This window comes from Urocitellus parryii, chromosome 3 (genome assembly GCF_045843805.1).
Source record: "Urocitellus parryii isolate mUroPar1 chromosome 3, mUroPar1.hap1, whole genome shotgun sequence".
NCBI classification, from domain to species: Eukaryota; Metazoa; Chordata; class Mammalia; order Rodentia; family Sciuridae; genus Urocitellus; species Urocitellus parryii.
In genome coordinates, this window is record NC_135533.1 from 122,587,333 (window position 1) to 122,609,262 (window position 21,930).

Sequence of the window (21,930 nt, forward strand, 5' to 3'; positions counted from 1 at the left end):
CAGAACCCCAGGGACGCCTGACACTACAGACAGTGCCAAACTCTATGTGGACTCTTCATTCCTGTACATGCACATCCCCGACAGAGCTCGACTTGTAAAGCAGGCGCAGCAGGAGATTAACGCAGAAATCCACAGTGAGACAGAGACCCCAACACTGCGCTGCAGGGGAGGCTCTGACCAGCCCTCTCACTCACTGCACCACGCTGCTCAGTGCTCAGCCTTCTTGGGGTATGAGAGGATGCAGCCTGTGAGGAGAGGTAAGCGAGGCCAGGACCCTGGCATCAGGACGCAGCATTAGACCACCTCCTAAGAGTTGTCTGCACACAGGATCTGTGACACCATTACAGAGATCTGGTAACCAAGGCGGCTGTCAAGTCACTGTCGGGAGGGTAGCACTGGACACAATGGGCAAAGGGGGCTCACATCCTTGATGGAAAGCAGAGGAAGGGCCATGGTTTCATCTTGCAATGCAGAATGGTGTGCTACTTAAAACACAAGGATTATTTCTGCAATTTTCCATTAAAGGTTTTTGGACCTTGTGTCCCAGAGAAAGTAAAAATGAGAAAAAAGTGGGGACCACTGAGTGTTCATCTGTGTAATCTGTCTGTGTTCTCTGTGGTGTCAGCTCCACGATGGGAGTTGTGCCCATGCACTCCTGGCACGGTACCCACAGTGCAAACTTGTTCAGCAGATCACAAGTGGCACGGGAGAGAATCAGAATGGCAGGCTTCTCAGCAGAGGCAAAGCTACTAGGAGACGGTGCACAGAACAGTCCAGAATCTGAGGGCACATAATTTCCATCCCACAATTCTAGGGCCATCTCACATCTGTCCAGTGAAGACAGGATTAAGGCATCTAGGCTACCTGAGGATAACGTGTCTTCCACGTACCCTTTGCTGGCAGTTACTGAGGACACACTCTGGCAAAGCACAGGAACAAACAACAAGAAACAAACAAAGAGACCAACACAGACACAGAGCAACACGGGGCTTGGGCAGGGGGAGCACAAGTTCAAAGCCAGCCTCAGAAACTTAGCGAGACCTAAACACTTGCAGGTGGCCAGCAATCTGGGCATGCTTAGGGACATCAGAGCCCACAGCACCTGCAGAGGGGCTGCTGACCCAGCAGCAGTGGAGACAGGGCCACGGCCTCACACAGACCAGTGAGGAGCAGGATGGACGGGCTGCTCCCACATTTTTCTCTTTTGAATTCTGATCGCAAATATACCGGAGCTACACAATAACCAAAAGAGAAAACAGACAGGAGGCATGTGAATTCTGGGTATGGACGGCCTGGGGGAAGCATGCACCCCACCTGTCCCTGTGGACCCAGAGGAAGACAGGGAGCCTCACAAAGGTGAGGGAGGGAGCAGGGAGCCTCCCAACAGAAGCTCAGAGACACACAGTGGGAATTGCGTGGAGAGACCGTCAGTGGGCAGTCAGTGGGTGGTGTGTGCCAGACACTCTTAACAAGCTCCTGCTCTCTGACATCCAAAGTACAGACACGCAGTAGTGTGGTTAAGTAAAAATCTGAAGTGTCCTTATAATCCAAGGATGATGAGCATCTTATCCTATTTATCACATCTTTGGGTTCAGGACGGAGAGCCAGAGAAAACATTTACTCATGCTCCTTTTTAGGGGGTGACTTTGGGCTTATTTGTCCCTCTCTCCCTCTGGCCAGCCAGTATCCACCAAGCAAGGTCTTGTCAGCTGCCTGGGACCCTGGGACCCTGGACCCAATGCACATAGCTGATAAGGTTGAGTCAACACAACAAACTCAGATGCTCATGGTGTGTGATTAGAGGAAGAGTTGGCAGAAGGACTCAAGGTGTCATGGCCACAAAGGAGCCACCTAAAAACATGCCAGGGCTGGGGGTGAGAGCTGCAGGCAGATGAGGGGCCAGTGTAAAGGCCCTGAGGTCAGGGCTTCCTTAGCACACTATTAAGCATCAAAAGGGAAAGGGACACAGGGGCAGTGAGGTAGAGTGGGAGGGGAGTTTCAACAGCCGTGGAGGGCCAGCTGGCCACAGGAGGGCCTCAGGTTTAACAGATGGAACATACAGAGGGCTTCGGGGAGTACTGACGAGACGGCATTTACTTTCAAGAGCACAGTGTGCTGGCTGTCAGAGGAGGGCAGCACCAGGAGAGAGCTACAGCAGGCCAGGCAGACAGCAGCTGAGGCCCTGAGCATGGGTCCAAAGATAAGCAGCTGGACCATATGGAGGGGCGAGGTAGGAAGACTCTGGGCCACCTGCACTTTGGCCTGGAGAGCTGTTTCCTAAAATGGGAAAAAGTGGGGAGTCCGGGATCCTGCCTTGAGCACTCCAACTTTAAGATGCCCATAACACATCCAAGAAGCAATGGCAAGAAGGAGGGGGTGGTCAGGACTGGGGATGGAGACTGGTATTGATGAGATGCAGAGTTATTTACCAAAAAGAGAAACCATTACTACAAAAGACAGATTCTTACCAAAACAGATTTCAGATAAAACTTTAAAGTCTGTTGGGCCATTGTGTAAAAAGAAGTAAATAAGTGACACCGTTGTCACCTTGGCCCTGCATAAGGCCTTCAGGTCAGCTGCCCGTGCTGGTGGCAGACCCTGGGCCTCGCCCTCAAGAGGCCCCTGGGGGTGGCGCTTGGCTGTCTGCATCTTCATCAGTGTGGAGGACACAGTAGGGGCTGGCAGACATAGACAGCAAATCCTTTTGTCTTTGTGTACCAAGAGGTAAAACATCCAGAGGATGTTATGTAGGAACTTAAATAACAAGAAAAATCACATATCCATTTTTTGATGCAACAGAAAATACGATTAAAAAAGTCACTGATTACAGGGTTTCTGTTAACACAAGTTACTGGCGAGAAGAATGACTTCTGAGAGGACAACTTACTTCACTGGGGTCAGAGCCAGTGTCCTTCTCATCCGAATGAAGCAGAGTGAGCTGTGGAACTTGCTGATTCCCAGGAGCCCAACAAAGCAGAAGGTAGAGGGTAGACGGAGCGGACGTGCAGCTGTAGCCATCCATCCTGGACGCTGAACTGCACACTGTGCTTCTACTGAACCTGAAGCCAGAACCTTCCTTCCTCCCATACACTGCAGGTTTCCTGACACCAGGTCTTGCTAGGCTGCCCAGGCTAGCCTCAAACTCATGTCTTCCATCAGCCTCCCAAGTGGCCAGGATGAGTGTGCCACCATGCCTGGCCTCACTGCATTTTTTAAAATAATATTTCAGATGTTGATGAATCTTTATTTATGTGCCTCACACATGCTAGACAAGTGTTCTACCACTGAGTCACAACCTCAGCTCTGCAGATTTTTTTTTTTTTTAAGAGAGAGAGAGAGAATTTTTAAATATATATTTTTCAGTTTTCGGTGGACACATCTTTTTATTTTTATGTGGTGCTGAGGATGGAACCCAGCGCCCCGCGCATGCCAGGCAAGCGCGTTACCGTTTGAGCCACATCCCCAGCCCTTTGTAGTTTGTTTTTAAAAGCAAGTTTTTCTAAAAATCTGGCTGAAATGCTCTTCAACTGGGTCTCGGAAATTTTAAAAGTATTTCTGAAAGTATAGAGAAAGTCAGGGAGTAAAAATCTCTCCTGGATCCCACAATGACCTTCATTCCCCATTCCCTTCTCTTCTCTGGCCATGCGTGGTCTCAACCCAGGCAAGCGTGCTGGGCCCGGTGTAGGGCTCTCGCCCTGCAGCTGTGTCCCTATCATACATAGGTAGAACTCTACAATGCCACCTTTTTTGTTTTTGGTACTAGGGACTGAACTGAGAGGCACTTGGCTGAGCCACATCCCCAGCTCTATTTTGTATCTTATTTAGAGACGGGGGTCTCACTGTGTTGCTTAGCACCTTGCTGTTGCTGAGGATGATTCTGAACTCATGATCCTCCTGTATCAGCCTCCAGAGCCACTGGGATTACAGGCATGCGCCACTGTGCCCGGCACAATGCCACCTTTTGATAGTAGGAGCCTGTCCCCATCATGACAGGATGGTCACACATGGCCTGCCAATGCTCTCCCATGCCACAGGGCACCCAAGAAGATGAGAGCTAACTGGCAACCACATCTTTTCTGCTTTGTTGGAGCTTCCAGATAAGCCGGTGTCTTTAAAAACGTCCCACACGAAGGGAGGCTTGCTTTGACACTCGAGGCTGAGCAGGAAGCCTAAAGGACTTCTGCAGGCTGTGAGAACGGCGCCCTTGTAAAGCTGTGAATCTTAATACATGCCCCACCCCCTTCTGGGGCAGGGTCTCACTGTGCTGCCCAAGCTGGCCTTGAACTCCTGGGCTCAAGCCATCCTCCTGCCTTGGCCACTAAGAGAAGCCAGGGCACAGCACTTGCTGCTGCATCCAGCAGGGATGAACAGATGTGGAATCCCAGCTGGACATGCTTAAAAGCTTGCATTTTTCTTTGCAAATCTTGCTCCACACCAGGGTAGGGTGTAAGTGGCAGTCTTGGGGGCAGCAGTGCACAGGTGCCTGGAACTGGGCCCTGCCTGGGAGGAATCTTGCTCGAGGACGACAGAGCAGAGGGACTCTTCTGAGGCAAGGCAGGGTCCAAGAGAAGAGCCCCTCCCTGTCAGAACACAAGGCCTGCAGGGGCAGCTCTGCACGCCACACTGAGAGCAGAGAAGGCAGCCAGGGGAAACCACCAGAACCAGTTCTGAGCTGCGGATGGGTCTGTAATGATACCAAGCTGGGGCCAGCGGGGCTCCTTACTGCTGTCTACAGCCCACAAGTATAGGTGAATGGTTTTTAATACTTATTTTTTAGTTGTAGTTGGACACGATACCTCTATTTACTTACTTTTAAATGTGGAGCTGAGGATTGAACCCAGGGCCTCGCACTTGCTAGGGGAGCGCTTTTTAAAAATGGTTGGGAAATCAAATAAAGTAATATTTCGAAATAAAAATGATGTGAAATTCAAATTTGAGTGTCCATAAAAAAAAGTCTCCACTGGCACCCAAGCACCCTCACTTGTGACAGCCAGTGGCTGCCTTCAGCCAGAGAGGTAGGCAACTGTGGCAGAACACAGGCCTGAGAGGCCACCTGGACACCAGTGGATAAGGCTTGCCAGGCTCACACCAGCACCATGACAGGACCACGACAGGCCCAAGACAGCACCACGACAGGCCCAAAACAGCACCACGACAGGACCAAGACAGGACCAAGACAACACCAAGATAGCATCAAGACAGGACCAAGACAGCATCAAAACAGGACCATGACAGGACCAAGACAGGGCCAAGCAAGACAGGACCAAGACAGCATCAAGACAGGACCATGACAGGACCAAGACAGGACCACGATAGGACCATCGCAGAACCAACAGAACGAGAACTGCAAAGGGTAAAACAGACATGGATTTAAAAAAAAAAAATCGAAAGATGAAAATAATCCACGTTGATGTCAGGGAGAAACACAGGCTAAAACGAAGGAAAACGAGGAAACGCTGAGGAAAAAGACTCAGAGGGAAGGTCTTCAGAGGACCCGAGAGAAGCCCTCTCCTGCATGAGGGCCTGGCCTGCGCCTGCATAGCACAAGCCTAGAGCAGGACAGCTGGGAGGCAGAAGGCAGGGGGCTCCACGTAAGTCCGGGGCCACCTGCAGCCCACCCCACAGCTACTGTTTAAAAGGCTGGGAAAATCAAAAGGCAGAGAAGAACTCGAGAGCGCAGCCCCGGGCGCAGCGGCGGACATGAAGCCAGGGTGGCAAGGCCGGGGGCCCAGGCCTCTCTGGGTTTCTTGCTTAGGAAGCCCGGGAAACGGCGGAACTGGGAATTCTACACCCGGACCAGCTGTCCTCTTCCCGTACGGTCGAAGGCAGCACTTGGTCCAGGATGCAACACACCTGTCCACGGGTTGCACACCTGAGACACATCAGATAGTCAACAGAGAAGCTGCAGGGAAAAGGCAAGTCCACCCGCCAGGAACCAAGACCAGGCCACCAGGCACCCAGCACGACAGAGGCACCCTTTTCTCAATCCCCTGAGGTGACAGTAAGATTTCTAACAGAACCTGGAGTCAGCTGTGGGGGGCTGCTCTCAATGACCACAACTTCCAGTCCTGAAGCAAGGGGCTCTGACCAATCACTCACTACATTTTGTGGTGACTTGGGCATTGTCCCAGCCTGGGAAGTTGAGGGCGTGTCTTCAGAGGTACGAGTGTCATCCATGGGGCTGAGCTATGCCCACCTGTTCCTTGGTAATCCCACCCCTTTGCCCTGTTTGGGACAGAATGTTCCATGGAAATGCCTTCTGTCTGTCCCCTTCTCTTGCTCTGCCCTTGGGAGTGGCCTTCCTAGATGTCAGTCAACCTGCCGACAGCAGACATCACGAGGCTAGACTCAGACCCCTGAAACCTGACCCCTGGCCTCAATGAATGGCTTCTCCCCAATAAAAGGGGTCAGTAGTGCTCTCTTGCTCTTTCAATGGACCCCTACGGTAGGAGGAGCCGTCACAGGACCCAAGAAAAAGATATCTCAGTCTCTTGTCTGGTTATTTCGTGCAGCCCAGTTCCCCTGAGGTGATCCTAAGTGTTTTAGTCGTGAGAAACGCCACAGACAGGGGAAGGTATTTTTTAAGAAATAATTTCCTCTAGTTTCATAGTTACTAGTGTTGACGATAAAAACACTTGACTTAAAAAACAAAACAAAACACAAAAGCCACAATGACAACCCCCTAATATTCTCTGAATCTTTCCTCTTGATCATAAAGGGTCTTTCAGAACTCTTTTTTATATTTTTTTGGCACCAGGGGTTGAACCCAATAGTGCTAACCACTCAGCTCCAGCCCCAGCCTACTGTATTGTTTATTTTGAGATGGGGTCTCACTAAGTTGCTGAGGCTGGCTTTGTTTTAAATTTGTCATCCTCCTGCCTCGGCCTCCTGAGCTGCTGGGATTACAGTCAGAACTAAATACTTACTGTTGTACTCTACTTTCTGGTAGAACTCAAGTAAACCTAAGTTTACTTCCCCTTTAACAATGTGTCTCTGAGGCCTATCTACTCCCCAGGTCAAGTGCCCCCTCCCTTGGATGTCAAGCATCCCATGCTAATGCTGCTAATGCTGCTCCCACGCCCAGTGAGTGCTGAAGGTGCTCTTCCTTTCTTATACTTCTTTTTTTTAATATACTTTTTTTTGTTATTGCTGTAGATGGATACAATATCTTTATTTTTTTTAGATATTTATTTTTGTTTTAGGTGTAGATAGACACAACACAGTGCCTTTATTTTTTTTTTTTATGTGGCACTGAGAATCGAACCCGGGTTGCACCCATGCATTCTACCACTGAGCCACAATCCCAGCCCCATAATATCTTTATTTTTATTTGTTTATTTTCATGTGGTAATGAGGATCAAACCCAGGGCCTCAAGCATGCAAGACAAGTTCTCTACCACTGAGCCCCTGCCCTAGCCCTCTTGACTTATGAGAAAACTAGTTTTAAAAAGAAAATGCCACAAACAACAAAAAAGTACATTTAAAAAAGGGGTAGAGAAAAAAAATCAAGCCTAGTCACATGAAATGGACTTAAGTTTATGACTTTTTAACTTATTACACTGTATAAAAAATAGTGGACCGTATTTCCGTATTATTGCCTCCTGCGTAAATTAAATTCACTATAATCTTCTGCAAGGATGTATAACTGAATAATAGAAAACAACTAAGTCACAACAAAAAATAAAAAGCTTGAAAAATAGTTCATTGTCAGGCTTCACAAAAGATTTTAGTTCCACATATTTGTATTCAAAGGGCTTATAGAAAAATTCTTTTAAAGTAAAAACAAATGCCTTTTTTTTCTGAAATCCAGGAAAGTCTCTACCTGTGTAACACCTGAGTATAACCCGCGGGGATCCTAAAACACCACAAAGGGTAACAGCAGACCAACCAGGTGGTGCCCAAGCGCTGCCACTCACAGCTGCAGACACAACCCACCTGAAATTCACACTAAAACAGAACTGTACAGAATTAACCCAGGATACTAGACTGGGCTCCACATAAGCATCACATGAATCTGCAAATAAGATACTAAAAAATCTAAACAGCACAAACCAGCAAGTTAGCAGCCCTGCTGGAGGCCTGCCTTGACTCTCCCAGCTCTTCTCCAGCTGATCCTGTCCTGACCACAGGTGGATATGGTCAGCCCCTCTCCTGCTGTACCCTGCCCTCTCCTCAGGAGTCTGCAGTGCTGGTGGCTGTGGCCGGCTGCGACAGGCTGTGCCCAGGGAGAGCAAGCACTGGTTCTCCAACAGGGCGCACAAGCAGCCTCAGGCTTTTGCGGCCACTGAAAATCCCACAATGGTGGCTTTTTTTTGGGGGGGGGGGGGGCACTGAGGACTGAACACAGGAACGCTTGACTGCTGAACTACATCCCTAGCTCTTTGAAACTTTTTAAAATGTTGAGACAGGGTCTCACAAAGTTGCCAAGGCTGGTCTGGAACTTGCAATCCTCCTGCTTCAGCCTCCTGAGTTGCTGGGGTTGCAGGGGTGCGCCGGGCGCCCTGCTCACCACGCGCCCCCTCGTAGCTGTGCCTTTATCTGTGTATCTGTAGACTACAGTAGAGATCCCAGGTTGGAGGCACATGCATCCTGGGTTCCGACACACCAGTGCATTGCTTGCACATGGCTGTGGCCTCTGCCACCACAGGAGATCTGTCAACCTCTTCCTTCCTAGCTTCCCTGACAGCTGGGAAAATGATGTCCCTGCAAGCCCCTCTGCATTTCTGTTTAATCTCTGAAGATGGCTGAACTCATTTAACAGCCTAGAAACCGACTTTCCCCTGACACCTGGCACTGCAGCAGGGGCTGGGCTCGGGCCAGCAGAAGAGCTGTAGGGAAGGTGTCAGGCATGCTGTTGTCTGTGAGGATGTGTGTGCCCCACCCCCCACCATCCCCACTGTGTGTGCCCCACTTTCCCATCCCCACTGGCTGATACAGTGCTGACCACTGCTAAATAGATGATCTTTCTCCTGCCGAAGTGTCCCTACTTGCTGAAAATGTCCTAGTGTGGGCTCTTACAGATGGAAGTGACTGTGCCGGCAGACCCCCCCAGACGAATGGGGTCTGCTTTCTCGAGCTGGTTCCTTCTCCAGGTTCCCTGGAGCTGCCCTTGGGTGCTTCCTGTCATTCCCGCTGCAGTTCCTGATGTGCTGGGCACCATCTTTCTGGCCCCTGAGGAGCTCCTGGTGGGGGCGGCTCCCCCTGTAGGGGAGCAGGTGCCAGGGTGAACACAGAGTGTGCGGCCTCCTCTCAGAAGGCTGGGACTTCTGCTTTCAGGACAAGCTTTTTCTTTAAGCTATTTTTTTCCAGCTAAACTTACTATAATTATGTACTTAATTGATTAAAATTTGTGCAAACATGCAATTTGAGAAAAGAAAATTATTGTTTCTGTGACTATGAAGCTGAATGCTTTGGAAAAATAGGTTAAAAAGCCAACTGCTTTCAAAAGTGCACTAGAGGAAAGAGAAATAACCGTCCATGCCCTGAAATAGTATGCTATCAACAGCTGCCGGCACCTGGGTTTAAAGAACTGACTATTTAAAGACTTCTATGGTAATAGTAGAGGTTTATGACCCAATACAGCCTATCTCCCTTTATTATGCTTTTTTTTCCCCCAAATGTTTTCTATTCTGGTTCATCACTTTTTTGGACAGCCAGGGAATCATTTTATGAGAATAACATCAAATTCCCCCATAAACCCACCCAGGTTAACCGGAGCTTACCAACCTGGGGTCTTTAGACTGTCAGTATTGCGAGAACACAGTGAATTCACACCTCCTGTACATGGAGGCCCACAGAACTAAAGCAAGCACACACCTGGGTGCCCGCGCTGGGCTGGGCCGGCACATGCCCCATGGCTCTAGCCTGTGCTTGCTTGCAGTGGCTGTGGGCTCATTTTCAAGATTTTCCATAGCTTTGCAATTTCTCTTCTCCCTAAACCCAAATACTTAGTGAACTGTTACTGTGTCCAGCCAGGAAACCCTCGTCTTCAGTGGGGTCAACCTGCTGTTCAAGGTGTGGCCCTCCCAGAAGGCACGCTCACCTGTCCTACTCCTGACATGCCTACTTATGGGTTCAGACCCTCACTCCCACCATCATCAGTCACAGTGAGATGCTCTCAGTGGCTCTGCCTGTGCTCACAGGCCTGCTCGTGGGTGTGTGTGACAACTGTCTGAGCACAGAGGTCCGACCCAGTAGTCACCCAGCCATCCACTCCTACAAACCAGAGGTGCTTTGGAGCTTTTAGCCCTCTATTTCCTAAAGACACTCATTAGAGTAAACACTCCTGAGAACCCGTGTCCCTGTGGAAGGAGGCGAGGGGACACCCTGACCAGCAGGTCAGATGTGGTCTTCATCCTTGAAAAGCTTAGTGTCTGTGGGGGGATCCACACATGCACAGAAAGACTGACACACAACTGCTCAATGCACCCATGTAACATACACTGAACCAGCTTAGTAAGGAAAAGACTGAGGTGGTGGCCATGATTCTGACCCCCCACAGCCTCACTGATCCTAGTCCTTTTCATTCTAGAGCACCCTTGGGTTAGGTCTTAGTCCGCTAGACAATCAAGTTCATTGTTCTCTTACTAAAATGCCACCCCAACCAGTGGGCAGCTGAACTTAAGATTGTTCATGTGAATCTGCAGGGAAACCAAATAAAACACAGACATAATTTACCTTTATACAAGCTTCAGGACGGCTTCCCCACTCTCAGCCTCAGGATCCCCAAAAGGGAGAGCAAGAGAAAGTCACGAGAGGCTGGTGAGAGAGCACGTTGGGAAGTGTTCTTTTATTGGGGGGACTCCTGTTCTTAGAAAGTTCTACTCAAAAAAGGGCAGAAGGGGCAGGACTACAAGGGACAGGTGAGTGTAACTCAGCCCCACAAAGAAGACCTTTGCTATCCGAGCTAGACCCCACCTAAGCCACAGTGAATGCAGTGGTTGGTCAGAATCTGAGGCGCCAGGACTGGAAGGTGAGGTCATTCACTGTGGCTCCCCACGCCATAGTTACCCAAAGTTAGTAATGCTATAGACCACAGCAAAAACCAGGTGTGCGCACTAGCGTCTTGCAATCTGCCAAACTCCACACCTAGGGCCTGAAGCCACGCCTGGGGGAAGGTATGACTCAGGACCACCCCTGCCTGTTCCGCCACCCGTCAAGACTGAGACCACCGATACCACTGTGCCATGGGCAGCCTGTCTCCTCATGGCTCTGCTGCACACATTGTCACAGGTTTCCCCACAGCCACAGCTGGTGAGGCTGGCTTCCCATGGGCACCATGGGGGCAGTGCTCATAGAAATGTCTGAAGGCTCAAGCGCCACCTTCCCTGGCCTGGGCCTGTCAGAGTGGCTCTAGCACAACGAACCACTCCCACGCCCACAAAGCCACCACTGTCTTGAAGTTGGATGCAAGGCTGAGACTAGCAACATTTCTCAGCCTACTCTCCTCCAAGGTCAGAAGTAAAAACAAAGAGATGTACAGCAGGTATACCTGTAGGAATACCTGTAGGAACGTGACGACAGACGTCACCTCCCCAGCCCAAGGAGGATTTCCCATAGCTGTGGCTGCAGGACAGGCCACAGAACCCCACTTCCACTACGGGCCGTGCCTTCCGCAAGTCACACTCCCACCGGCACACGGCTTCTCTGTTACTGGGACATGTGGTCAGGTGTTGGGTGCAGATTCAGCCCTTTCCCGCCAGCCAGAGCCAACGGCCCTCTCTCCAGACTCCGCATGTCCACAGCTCTGGCCCAGGTAAGGGCCCCTCAAAAAGTGAAACTTCAGTAATTTTCATTATAGCTTTTCTAATAATTTCTCAAGTGAAAAGTCTACAAACGAAGCTCTCTTCAAAAAGCCACCTAATGCCTGAGAATGTTATCCCGCCCCTGGTACAAGGGACAGAAAGACAATATGCTGGGGACCCCAGAGTCACAGACCTTGTGTGAAAACCCATGGGAACACAACCAGGAACAGGCTGAGGCAGAGGAAGAAGGGGAAAAGCAAAGTGTGTCCCTGGCAGGAGGATCCTTCTGGAAGCTGACCCAGCATAGCCCCAGCAGTCATGGCCGACAGCCACACCCAGCACGCTCTGCCTCGAGGCCCACCAGGCTCAGCTCAGGGCCTTCCTGAGGCAGCACAACGCTATCCTGGCCAGGGAGGAGGAGCTGCAGGTCCTCACACAGAGCCTTCCAGACACTGATCAGCCCACGAATCTCTGAAAGCACAATAGCAATGCACACTCCTGACGATTTGGAGAAAAAAAGTATGCAAGGAAGAAATTCAAGGTGGGTGCCATCTCTCAGGGGCAGCTGTGAGCCAGTTGGCATTTCCACGTGCTTCTCTCCTGTCGACCATCTCCAACACAGTGGGTCGTCACTGTCAGCACTCATTCAACCCTAAACTCCTTAGTGCAAGAGACTAAAACTGAAAACCAGGATTGGTGTTCCTCCCCTGGAACAACTGTGACAAGTCAGGCCTTCTCAGTGGCTGGTCACAAGACAGCAGCCTCACACACAGCTGTCAGTCAGACTGCAGGCACCCAAGCCTGACTGACTCGGCAGACACAGCTGCCCCGTCAACAACGCGCCACCAAGAGAGCTTCAGATCCCTGAGCTACTTGACGCAAAACCAGAGATGCAGGGACTTCGACGACTCAGAGATGAGACATTTCAGAGGACAGTGAGAAACAGCACCAAGCTGGCAGAGGTGAGCAGGCACCCAGCGAAGCCAGACAGGGAGGGAAGGTAGGTATTGTTGGGCCGCATGCCAGGGTGCTACGGCCTCCAGGTCAGCATAAGGCAGAGCCCTTGACCCACAGAGACTCCTGATGCTGGGAACCCCAAATCAGGAGTTTTGGGAATTCTGGCAGGTTTCATTGGGATTCAGATCCCAAGTTCCAGCTCCAAGTTCTCCTAGGAAACTGGAACCAGGCCACCTCTCCCAGGTTATGACTTCCTTGGATCCTGGATAGGCCGGTGTGGTGGTGGCCTGGAAGGCTGTCACTCTCTGAAGGGACTCTCAGTGCCAGGCTGATAGCGGAGCGGAAGCAGGAGCTTGTCTGCAACTATAAACCTAGGTCAGAGCTGCATGCCCTCACAAAACTCCAGACAACTCCCTGCCCTATTCTTCCAGGTGTTCATCACTCTCACTGTGTAAAAAAAGGGAGGACTTTGAATCAAGGACTGTGCACACTGCAGGATCAGGAGGCAGAAGTCAACTCCTGCAGGCCAGCCCTGGGAGCCCTGCCAGGTATTGCCTGAAGTCTGCCCAACTGGCTAATGTCCCATACTGCCATGGCTGGGCTTGGGCCACCACCTCCACCACGTGTGGGCTGCTGTGTCACACCGTAGCCACTCTCAGCCTGCTCCACCATCCTGCCCCGTGCTACAGGGCTGTGCACACACTGCACCCCGACTGTCTGTCCACTAGTGGTGGGCAGCATCCCAAATCCCCAATTCCTACTGCTGTCCTGCAGAGCAGTGCAGTGACGTGCAGGGGTGCTGTGGACATGCCTGGACGCTGTCCTCCACATGGGCAGACTCAAGGCAGGCCTGAAAGGGAGAGGGTGAGGGTGCCCTTGTGGCATGCATGGGGACTGTACAGAGCCTCTGCTGCTTCCAGTTGTGCAGACTTTACGTGAGGCCACATGGAGCTCAGGGCTTAAGGACAGGCCACACACAGGGTGCCTGTCAGAGACAGGCATCATGAGGACTGGGGACAACTGCCTTCTGATGCTGACACCAGGAGCTGATGCAGGACCTAAAGCAAAATGCATCTCTGCCACGCGAGATCTGACTGCAGCACTCACAAATCTTGATTTGACTTGATTTGATCACTTAAGGAAATTGCTTGATTCTTGAATATCAGAGGTTTTCTGGGGACATGTGCACAAAGTTCAGGGAAGTGACTAATTTTTATAGCCTGCGAATGTGGAGTTAGCACAGTGAAATGGCACATCAGCAGTCCAGAGCTGAGAGGAAGGTGCGAGAGGGCGGTGCCTGGCAACCGCCAGAGCTGGCTCAGATAAACAGCAGTGTGCGTTTCAGAAGCCGGCGGGCTGACCCAGTGTCACTTCCCAGGTGTACTCAGCACACGGGCCTGCAGGAGGCACTGGGCAGGCCAATTCCTCTCTGCTGCACATCCTCAGGCCCCCTCAGCCTTGGAACAGATTAACTACCCCAAGACTTGGCACAGAGACCAGGGCCAAAACACTCAAATGACCCCTGAATCAATAATCTCCAAATAATTAAAAAGACGAAGGCAATCAGCAAGAACCAGAGAAGAAAGCAATGTAGGGTTAGAGTACAGCCCAGTGGTGAGGCACTGGCCTCGAATGCATACAGTCCTGGGTTCCATCCCCAGCACCAGGAAATAAGGAAAGGAAAAAGAAGAGAGGAGGAAGACCGGCTGGCTATTCTGTGATGTGCTGTGCTGTGTGATGACGCAGCTGGCTCCCTGTGCCATCAGGCTTCTGGTGCACAGCTCAACCAACCTCAGTTTGAAAATATTCAGGGAAAACAACATTGTGTCTGCACTGAAAACTGCAAACCTTTTTCTTCTCATTACTTCCTGTACAATACAGTGTAACAACTGCTGACCCAGCACCTGTGTTGTTAGGTTTCCTAAGTCCTCTGCAGATGGTCATAAAGTCTGCAGGAGGGACTTGAGCATGCTTGGATTCTGGTGACTGCCAGGGTCCTGAGCCCCATACTCTGCAGGTATGCTGCAGGATGACCATCCATACTACCTTACGCCATGTCTTGTTAAAGAAAGCAACCATGGCAGACAACCTGCCTCCCACTCTTAACAGAATTATATGTCCACCCAATCCTGGCCGTCAGTGCCAACAGTCTCACGACACCATCCACAGGGCAGGTAACACTATGTCCACCCAGCACCTGCATCTGCTTCTCTTAGCAGAGATCTGACTGGGGCAGCGCTGTGGCCGACTGCAGGCCCCATTTTCTGGCTTGTGCTCTAGGTGGGAGACCATGGGACACTGCTTTAGTCAATTAAGGGGCACAGAAGTCACAGTGTGGCTTCTGGGAGGGACTTCAGAGGGGTAGGACAAGTTGCTGTTTTCTGTCCCTGCTGGAATCTGAGCTGGTACAGGGCACAGTAGCCGTCCTGCCCTTCGGGCACCTCTCTCAGGGCAACACACCCGGGGTTGGACATGAGGACAGTGGTTGGGGCTGGGCCTTGCAGCTGGATGCAGGTCAGAACGCACAGTGAGTACTCACAGTCTGCCGTGTACTCCACCTGGGAGGGCTGCACAGGCGCCCCGTCTGCAGCTGGGGTTGGGGCAGAGCTGTCAGCCTGTGCTTTACGAACCAGGGCTGCCAGGGGGTGATCCGGGTCCACCACCTTCAAGGGCTAGGAACAGAGAAGACACGGTTTTAGCATTTTCTGTGTTCTGAGCCACAACAAACTATCCCGTTAAAAAAAAGGTTCAGCTCCACTTTTGTTACAATAGTGTGTACACCTTAGAGCAACCTCAATGCACGTGCATGCATTTGGATAGGCACACACACAGAGAATGCTAACAATGCCCAGGGGAGGTCATACCAGGCCCCAAGTGATGCAAAACTGGGAGCATGAAGGACAGGAATGGTGGCACAGGCCTCCAGAACCATAGCTCTGTAGAAGCTTCTGTGGGAGGTGGGCCTGGCAACTGCCCGTCTCTCCAGTGCTGGCATCCTCTTCGTGATCCTTGCAACTAGGTGCTATACGGCTCTGAAAACCCTGTCTTCCTTTGACCTCCTGAATGTGCAGCCATCTGTCAGAGCCCACAGACTCCAGGCAATCTTCTGCTGGGTCCTGAACCCCTCCCTGGGCATACATACAGGAGGTCCTGGTGAATTGTGGCCTTGTGCTCCAGCTGGTTGTGAGTCCCAGAGGAACTGAGAGAGCATGTGGCCTCTCTCCATAATGCCCACTAAGCAAAGGAGGGTGTGTCAGGACTGGACTGCTACTCCTGGAAGTGTGAGAAGCTCATAAAAAACTTGAAACTGTCCTTCCTCAGAGAAATTTCTGATTTTTAAACCAATGGTTTTTAATCATCCAATCAAGAATGATTCCTTCCAGGGATTGGCCACACAACACAATTGCTGAAAATCATATTCCTAATCTCAGACTTCTGTGTCCTTACACTTCAGATGGGAGACAGATGCATGAATGAACCCTAAGACAGTGCTGGTGGCTTCTCTGTAAGATGAAGGAAGATTAGCTGCAGAAACATTTACTGAGAAACCGTCTATGAAGGTAACCAAGGACTTCAAGAAGCAGATCTGCAGAACACCCATAAAATCCAATCCTGTAATGGAACCTACACTACTGCTTAGTCTTCTTCAACATTCTTCTTATCCCAGGGGACAAAAGTACAAAAAAACAAAAATAATTTGCTTGTTAAATTTATGAAACAGACATGCAGAAAGCTTTGTCACCCAAATGAATACAACATCACTCAGGGGCAATCAAGGAAGACACAGATGCAACACACTAGAAGTGACACACTTGATACTTTCCAAACTAAACCAGCATCAATTTTATAGCTCAATAACAAGAAAGAGACCTTCATCAGCTCTTCCAGGCGGCTGCTCTTCTTGGAGGCGAAGAGAGACGGGTGTAGGTAGCTCCCATCTTCCTCATCATCCTCATCTTCATTGTCAGAGTTTGTGCCTGACTCTGAAATCAAAATCAAGATTCTGGTGTAACCGTCTACATGCATCATGTTATCATAGTGCACTGCACAAATAAGTACAACTAGAATGACAACAAAGACTCTGGCGTGTGGTAGGAAAAATGTACCAAAAAATCCTCCAAGAATTCAGCGGCAGACAGGGCATAGCTACATTTGGCCATTTTTGGGGTTATCGGTCTACCAATACCTGTGGAGAATACTCCCTATGGACACCCAAGTTGGTCAGAGGAAGCCAGACAGGAAGTAGAAAGTAGGACCCTTGGCCACTTCATGTCTCCCTCTAGTATTTACTAGTCTGGGAGCAACGAAAGAGCTTTTATCATTGAGGGGAAAAAGGGGGCAAAATCTTACTGTAAAGGGGAAGTAAAATAACACCAATTAAAAAAAAAAAAGACAACAAAATTGGAGGTGAAATCTGTATTAAGATTTACACAATGGTGTGGGCATGGCTCAGGGTGGAGCACCGGCCTAGCACGCACAAGGCCTGGGCTCAGTCCTCCCAGCACTGGGGGTTGGGGGGAAGAAGACTTGTGCTAACTGATGTGAAACATCTGATTACAAGATTCAATGGAAGACGCAGACTGACCCCTGGATTTTACTCCAAATAGAGGCAAGTGGCCTTGTAAGAATTCAAAATAGAGACACCTACAAATATAAAAGCTTCAGACATACATTTCAAGTAAGAACCGTTCATTTTTTGTAGTGCACAACTTAACTTCACACTCTGAACAGAGGTGCAGACTCACACCAGGAAAATGATTTGATGGAAGCACGGAGCGACCCTTCTCTCTACAGAATGCTGAGCAAAAGGAGAGGGAAGGCTCCAGCCTAGGTGGCCACCTTCAGATTCTACCAGCATTTAATTGCATGTCACCATGTGTAGGACAGCAGCTGGGAGCTTCATGTCGTATGCCAGCAGGAGTTCATGAAAAACACAGGGACCCCAAAGCCTGGCCCTCCACCGGCACCCCACACCCAGGTCCAACAGGACACAGCCAGGGTCACGTACTCTTTTTCTCTTCACTTTTGTTCTCTGCCAGCACTGTGTACCGCCCCTCCTTCATAGCTTTCTGGATGAATTTGTAGTAGGGGTTGAGGTAGTGATCAAAGCGCAGGAAATCAAACTGCGAGTTCCGTGCCTGCTTGGCTTTCAGCATTATTTCAAACTGTGCTCCCTGCTTGCACACAAAGTTGGCTGTACGCTCGATGATGGCATGCATCTTGGCTGTTGGTGGCTAAAAGAAAACACACAGGTTCAAGTCATTCATCTGTCGTCATTTCCCCTAACCACACAGTTGGCTGCACACTGGTTTCACTGTTTTTCTCAAGAAACTCTTCAATTGGGAGCCCAGGGACACGATACTCTATCTCATAGTGTTACCCTATCTCTGGATCTCACTGGTGTTGGTGGGAAGAGAAGACACCTGCCAAGGCACACTGTTTTTTGCCTTTGGACAGAACCCATGGGAGCGAATCTTCTTATGTACCAAACTAATACCTTTCCATACAACCAGGGTTCCATGGTGGGCTCCAGGGACTGGGTGAATCTTCTGAAGGGGTATGCAAATTTTGCACACATGCATTCTTCTAGGGGAAAAGCATATACTTCCATGTTTCCCAAGGACCTAAGAATCCCTCTGCTTCCTGTCTTGCTAGGACTAGGCTTTAGAGCCTGGAGGCTCCCTGCTGCCAAACAGTCTTCCAACACCTGAACACGCAGGTGCAGGCTCATACAAGAAGCTCCCGCCAAGTCTCTTCTGTGCCCCACCACCTCTGCTCTTCTCAGGTCCTGGCAAAGGCTCCAGCAGGATGCCACCCCCACCTGAAGCAGGGCGTCCTATCCTTAAGGCAGCCAGGTCACCCTGCAGGAGAGTCCTTGCTGGTTTGCTATCAGTTCACGACTGGCACTCACAGCCCACCTCCTCCCCCCCCCCCCAGGGCCACCGAGTCACTCCACCACACGGTGCACTTGCCACTCTGGCCCACACACAACCCGTCAGACCGAGAGCTGGGAGCCACACACCCAAAATGCCTTCAGTATCTCAAGAGAGATCAGCACTGGGAAGGTGCATGGAAATCCCATGCATATAAAACTAGAAATTTTTCTCATTAAGAATGAGTGGTTGGGCTGGGGATGTGGCTCAAGTGGTAGTGCGCTTGCCTGGCATGTGCGGGGCACTGGGTTCAATCCTCAGCACCACATAAAAATAAAATAAAGAAGTTGTTTCCACCGAAAACTAAAAAATAAATATCAAAAAATTCTCTCTCTCTTTAAAAAAGAAAAGAATTGAGTGGTTAATGGGTTGAGGAGATAGTGGTAAAAGCACTTGCCTAGTATGCATGAGGCCCTCCCTGCGTTCAATCCCCAACATCACATTAAAAAATAAACAACAACAAAGGATTAATAAATAAACAAACAACAACAATAAAAAAAGAGTGCTCAAGAATCCAACAAGCTTATTGTAGTTTAGGGGCTTCATCCTTCATAAAATTTAAAGGGCTTAATTCTCAAATTTAATTTTCTGAATTAATAATGTCCTTCACACTTCAGGATAAATGCCCCATGATTAAAGTTGTATTTAGATTCCCCAATAAATTAGATTCCATGTTAAAGGCCCACTGTGGGCTGAAATATGAACCCTGATGCAGGTTTTTCATTGGCTTTGGTTAAATACAATCTTTTTTCTTTTTGGTACCAGAGATTTAACTCAGGGCTCAACCACTGAGCCATATCTCCAGCCCTATTTTGTATTTTATTTAGAGACAGGGTCTCACTGGGTTGCTTAGGGCCTAAGATGCTGAGGTTGGCTTTGAACTTTCGATCCTCCTGCCTCAGCCTCCTGAGCTGCTGGAATTACAGGTGTGCCATGAACTATTGAGCCTGGTCTACAATTAATTTTTAAAATGGTACCATCTATAAACTAGTCAATTACAGATCACTTCAGAACAATGACCTTTAAAAGAAAATATGATGCCATCTAGATCAGGTTCTACTGACCAAACAGATGTGCTAGTCTAAACTGTTGTAAAGGTAGGCCTGTTAATGACAACAGTAACATGACCACTTTGGTCAAAATGCAAAGGGGAGGTGATGTGACAGCAACAATGACCCTAAGAGCAGAGCATCGCATGAGCATAGGTTAAGCTATGTTCCCAGAGAAAGTAGACAAGGGATAAAAAGAGTCATTCTTTGCTATCGTTGTCACACAGATTTTAGATAACTCCTTTTCCATTTCAGATGGTGATCACTCTTACTGTCCAATGGTACCTTAAACACAGCTGACAGAGGCTGGGGATGCAGATCAATGGCAGAGTATATGCTTAGCATGCCTAGTGCCTGGGTTTGATTTCCCAGGACAAAACCCTCAAAAACTAACAGTTCATGTGTAAATGTGTGTCCCAGAGACGACCTGATAAATGGGGTGTCCTTCCCTTCTGAACCCCAGGGGAGCCCTCTATTGGGAAAGCCTGGAGCTGAGAGGAAGGCTGTGGTCACCTGCTCTCTCCTCTGACACATTGGCAAGAATTCAGAGGCAGAGCCAGTCCTGGGAGCAGGATGGGGGCATTTAAGGTCAGGAAACCCTCAGTCATGGGCAACTATGGACTACGTGGCAGGAGAAGAGAAGGGATAGGGAGCAAGGTGGGGATCAAGAGAAGAACCTCAGGGGCAGCTGCCAGGCTGCCTTCTCCATTGGGGATGGGAAAAAAACCCAAAATACTTGCTTTGCCTTCAGGCCCAAATAAATCCCAGATCCAGTCACAATTCAAATGTAAAACAAAACTACAAAACAGCAGGAAATATAGGAAAATATTTTCAGTGGGAAAGCATTCAAAGAAAGCCTCAAAACCCTGCAACCATAAAGAGGGACCATGCCATCAGCAGCACAGACTGAGAGGAAAGAGCCACACAGTGTCCAAGACAAGGCACTGGGGAGAGACCCTTGAGGCAGTGGAACAAGAGCCCCGTCCACACACACAGCAGCATCACACACCAAAAGAGAAGGCCCTAGCTCCACAGGAGCACACTAGCCTCTGTCCCCGCCCACCTACCCCTTTTCACACGGCAGCCAAACAGGGAAGCAGAGCTATGCCTGCTGGAACCCCAGGCCTGACTGGCACGGCTGAGGGCAGTTTCTACCCGCCTTGCTTTACACCTCTGTGCTCCTCATCTGGAAAATGGGCAACAGCTGTATCTACTGTGAACCAAGACTGCAAGCAGCAACTCAGAAGCACTCTGCACAGGGCCTGGTATGAAGCATGCACAATGAGGCTTGCTGCGAGCTACCTTTCCCTGAGCTGCCACAAATGTAGCCATCTAAATCAAGTCCCCCACTCCTGCCCTGCTCTTGAGACCCAGTCCCCTAGAAGCACACTTGAACACACTGTTGACCACCAAGAGCTCTGGGTCCCATGACTGAACAGTGGCTTAGGAGCTCCGGCTCTGTGCCATCTGCAGTGTCTCAGAAGAGTGAAGAGATAGGTGGGCAAGGATGGGCCAAGTGACAGGCTCTCCCCACAGCCAGCCGCACAGCACACACAGCCCTGCAGAAGGTCCAGAGGGCTGGCCTGAATGCAGGGAACTTGGGACAGATGGGTGTCTAGGTCCCTGGGAAAAGACAGTGACTTATGCCATGTCAAGACACCATTGCCTAGTTACACATCTGGAAGAAATGTAAGTCCCACTTCCCACAAAACACACACACACACACACACACACACACACACACACACACACACGGAGTCATTATAAAAGGCTAAAATAAAGGCATCAGATCACTTGAGGGGACTTCAGTCTATAGGCTCAGCTGTCAGGGGCCAAGGGCTATGTGGGATCCCTCCTGGTGGCACAGGAGCATTAAGCAGGAGGCAAGCAGAGCCACCAGGTGCTGTGACATCATCAGGTTTTTAAGAGCAAGAACCCCCCAAAGCGCTTGCTTTCTCTGCCAACTGCCTGACCTCCCTGCCAACAAGTCACACCCACCCAGTGGCTCCCTGAATCCAGGCCAGTCTTTCCACGCACAGTCAGCCAGCACCCTGCCAGCACAGCCCCGCACACCCTCCACGACACAGCCACCACAGGCCAGCACGGCCTCCCACATGGCCTCCATGACACAGCCACCACAGCCTCTCATGCCCTCCACGACACGGCCACCACAGGCCACCACAGCCCCACACAGCTCCATGATGCGGCCACCACGCCCCGCATGGCCTCCACAACACGGCCACCACA

General features: G+C 50.1%; 1 protein-coding gene across 2 annotated transcripts in view; it reads right to left on the reverse strand.

Moving 5' to 3' along the window:
• Nucleotides 1-21,930, reverse strand: part of Sfswap (splicing factor SWAP) — a 65,321-nt gene that overhangs the window by 34,567 nt on the left and 8,824 nt on the right. For both annotated transcript variants that reach the window (XM_026409660.2, XM_026409661.2), the window contains 3 exons: nucleotides 17,710-17,935; nucleotides 16,572-16,684; nucleotides 15,241-15,373 (listed from right to left, as the gene is read on the reverse strand). In XM_026409660.2, coding sequence (XP_026265445.2) covers nucleotides 15,241-15,373; nucleotides 16,572-16,684; nucleotides 17,710-17,935 — 472 coding nt within the window. The remainder of the gene's footprint in view (nucleotides 1-15,240; nucleotides 15,374-16,571; nucleotides 16,685-17,709; nucleotides 17,936-21,930) is intronic.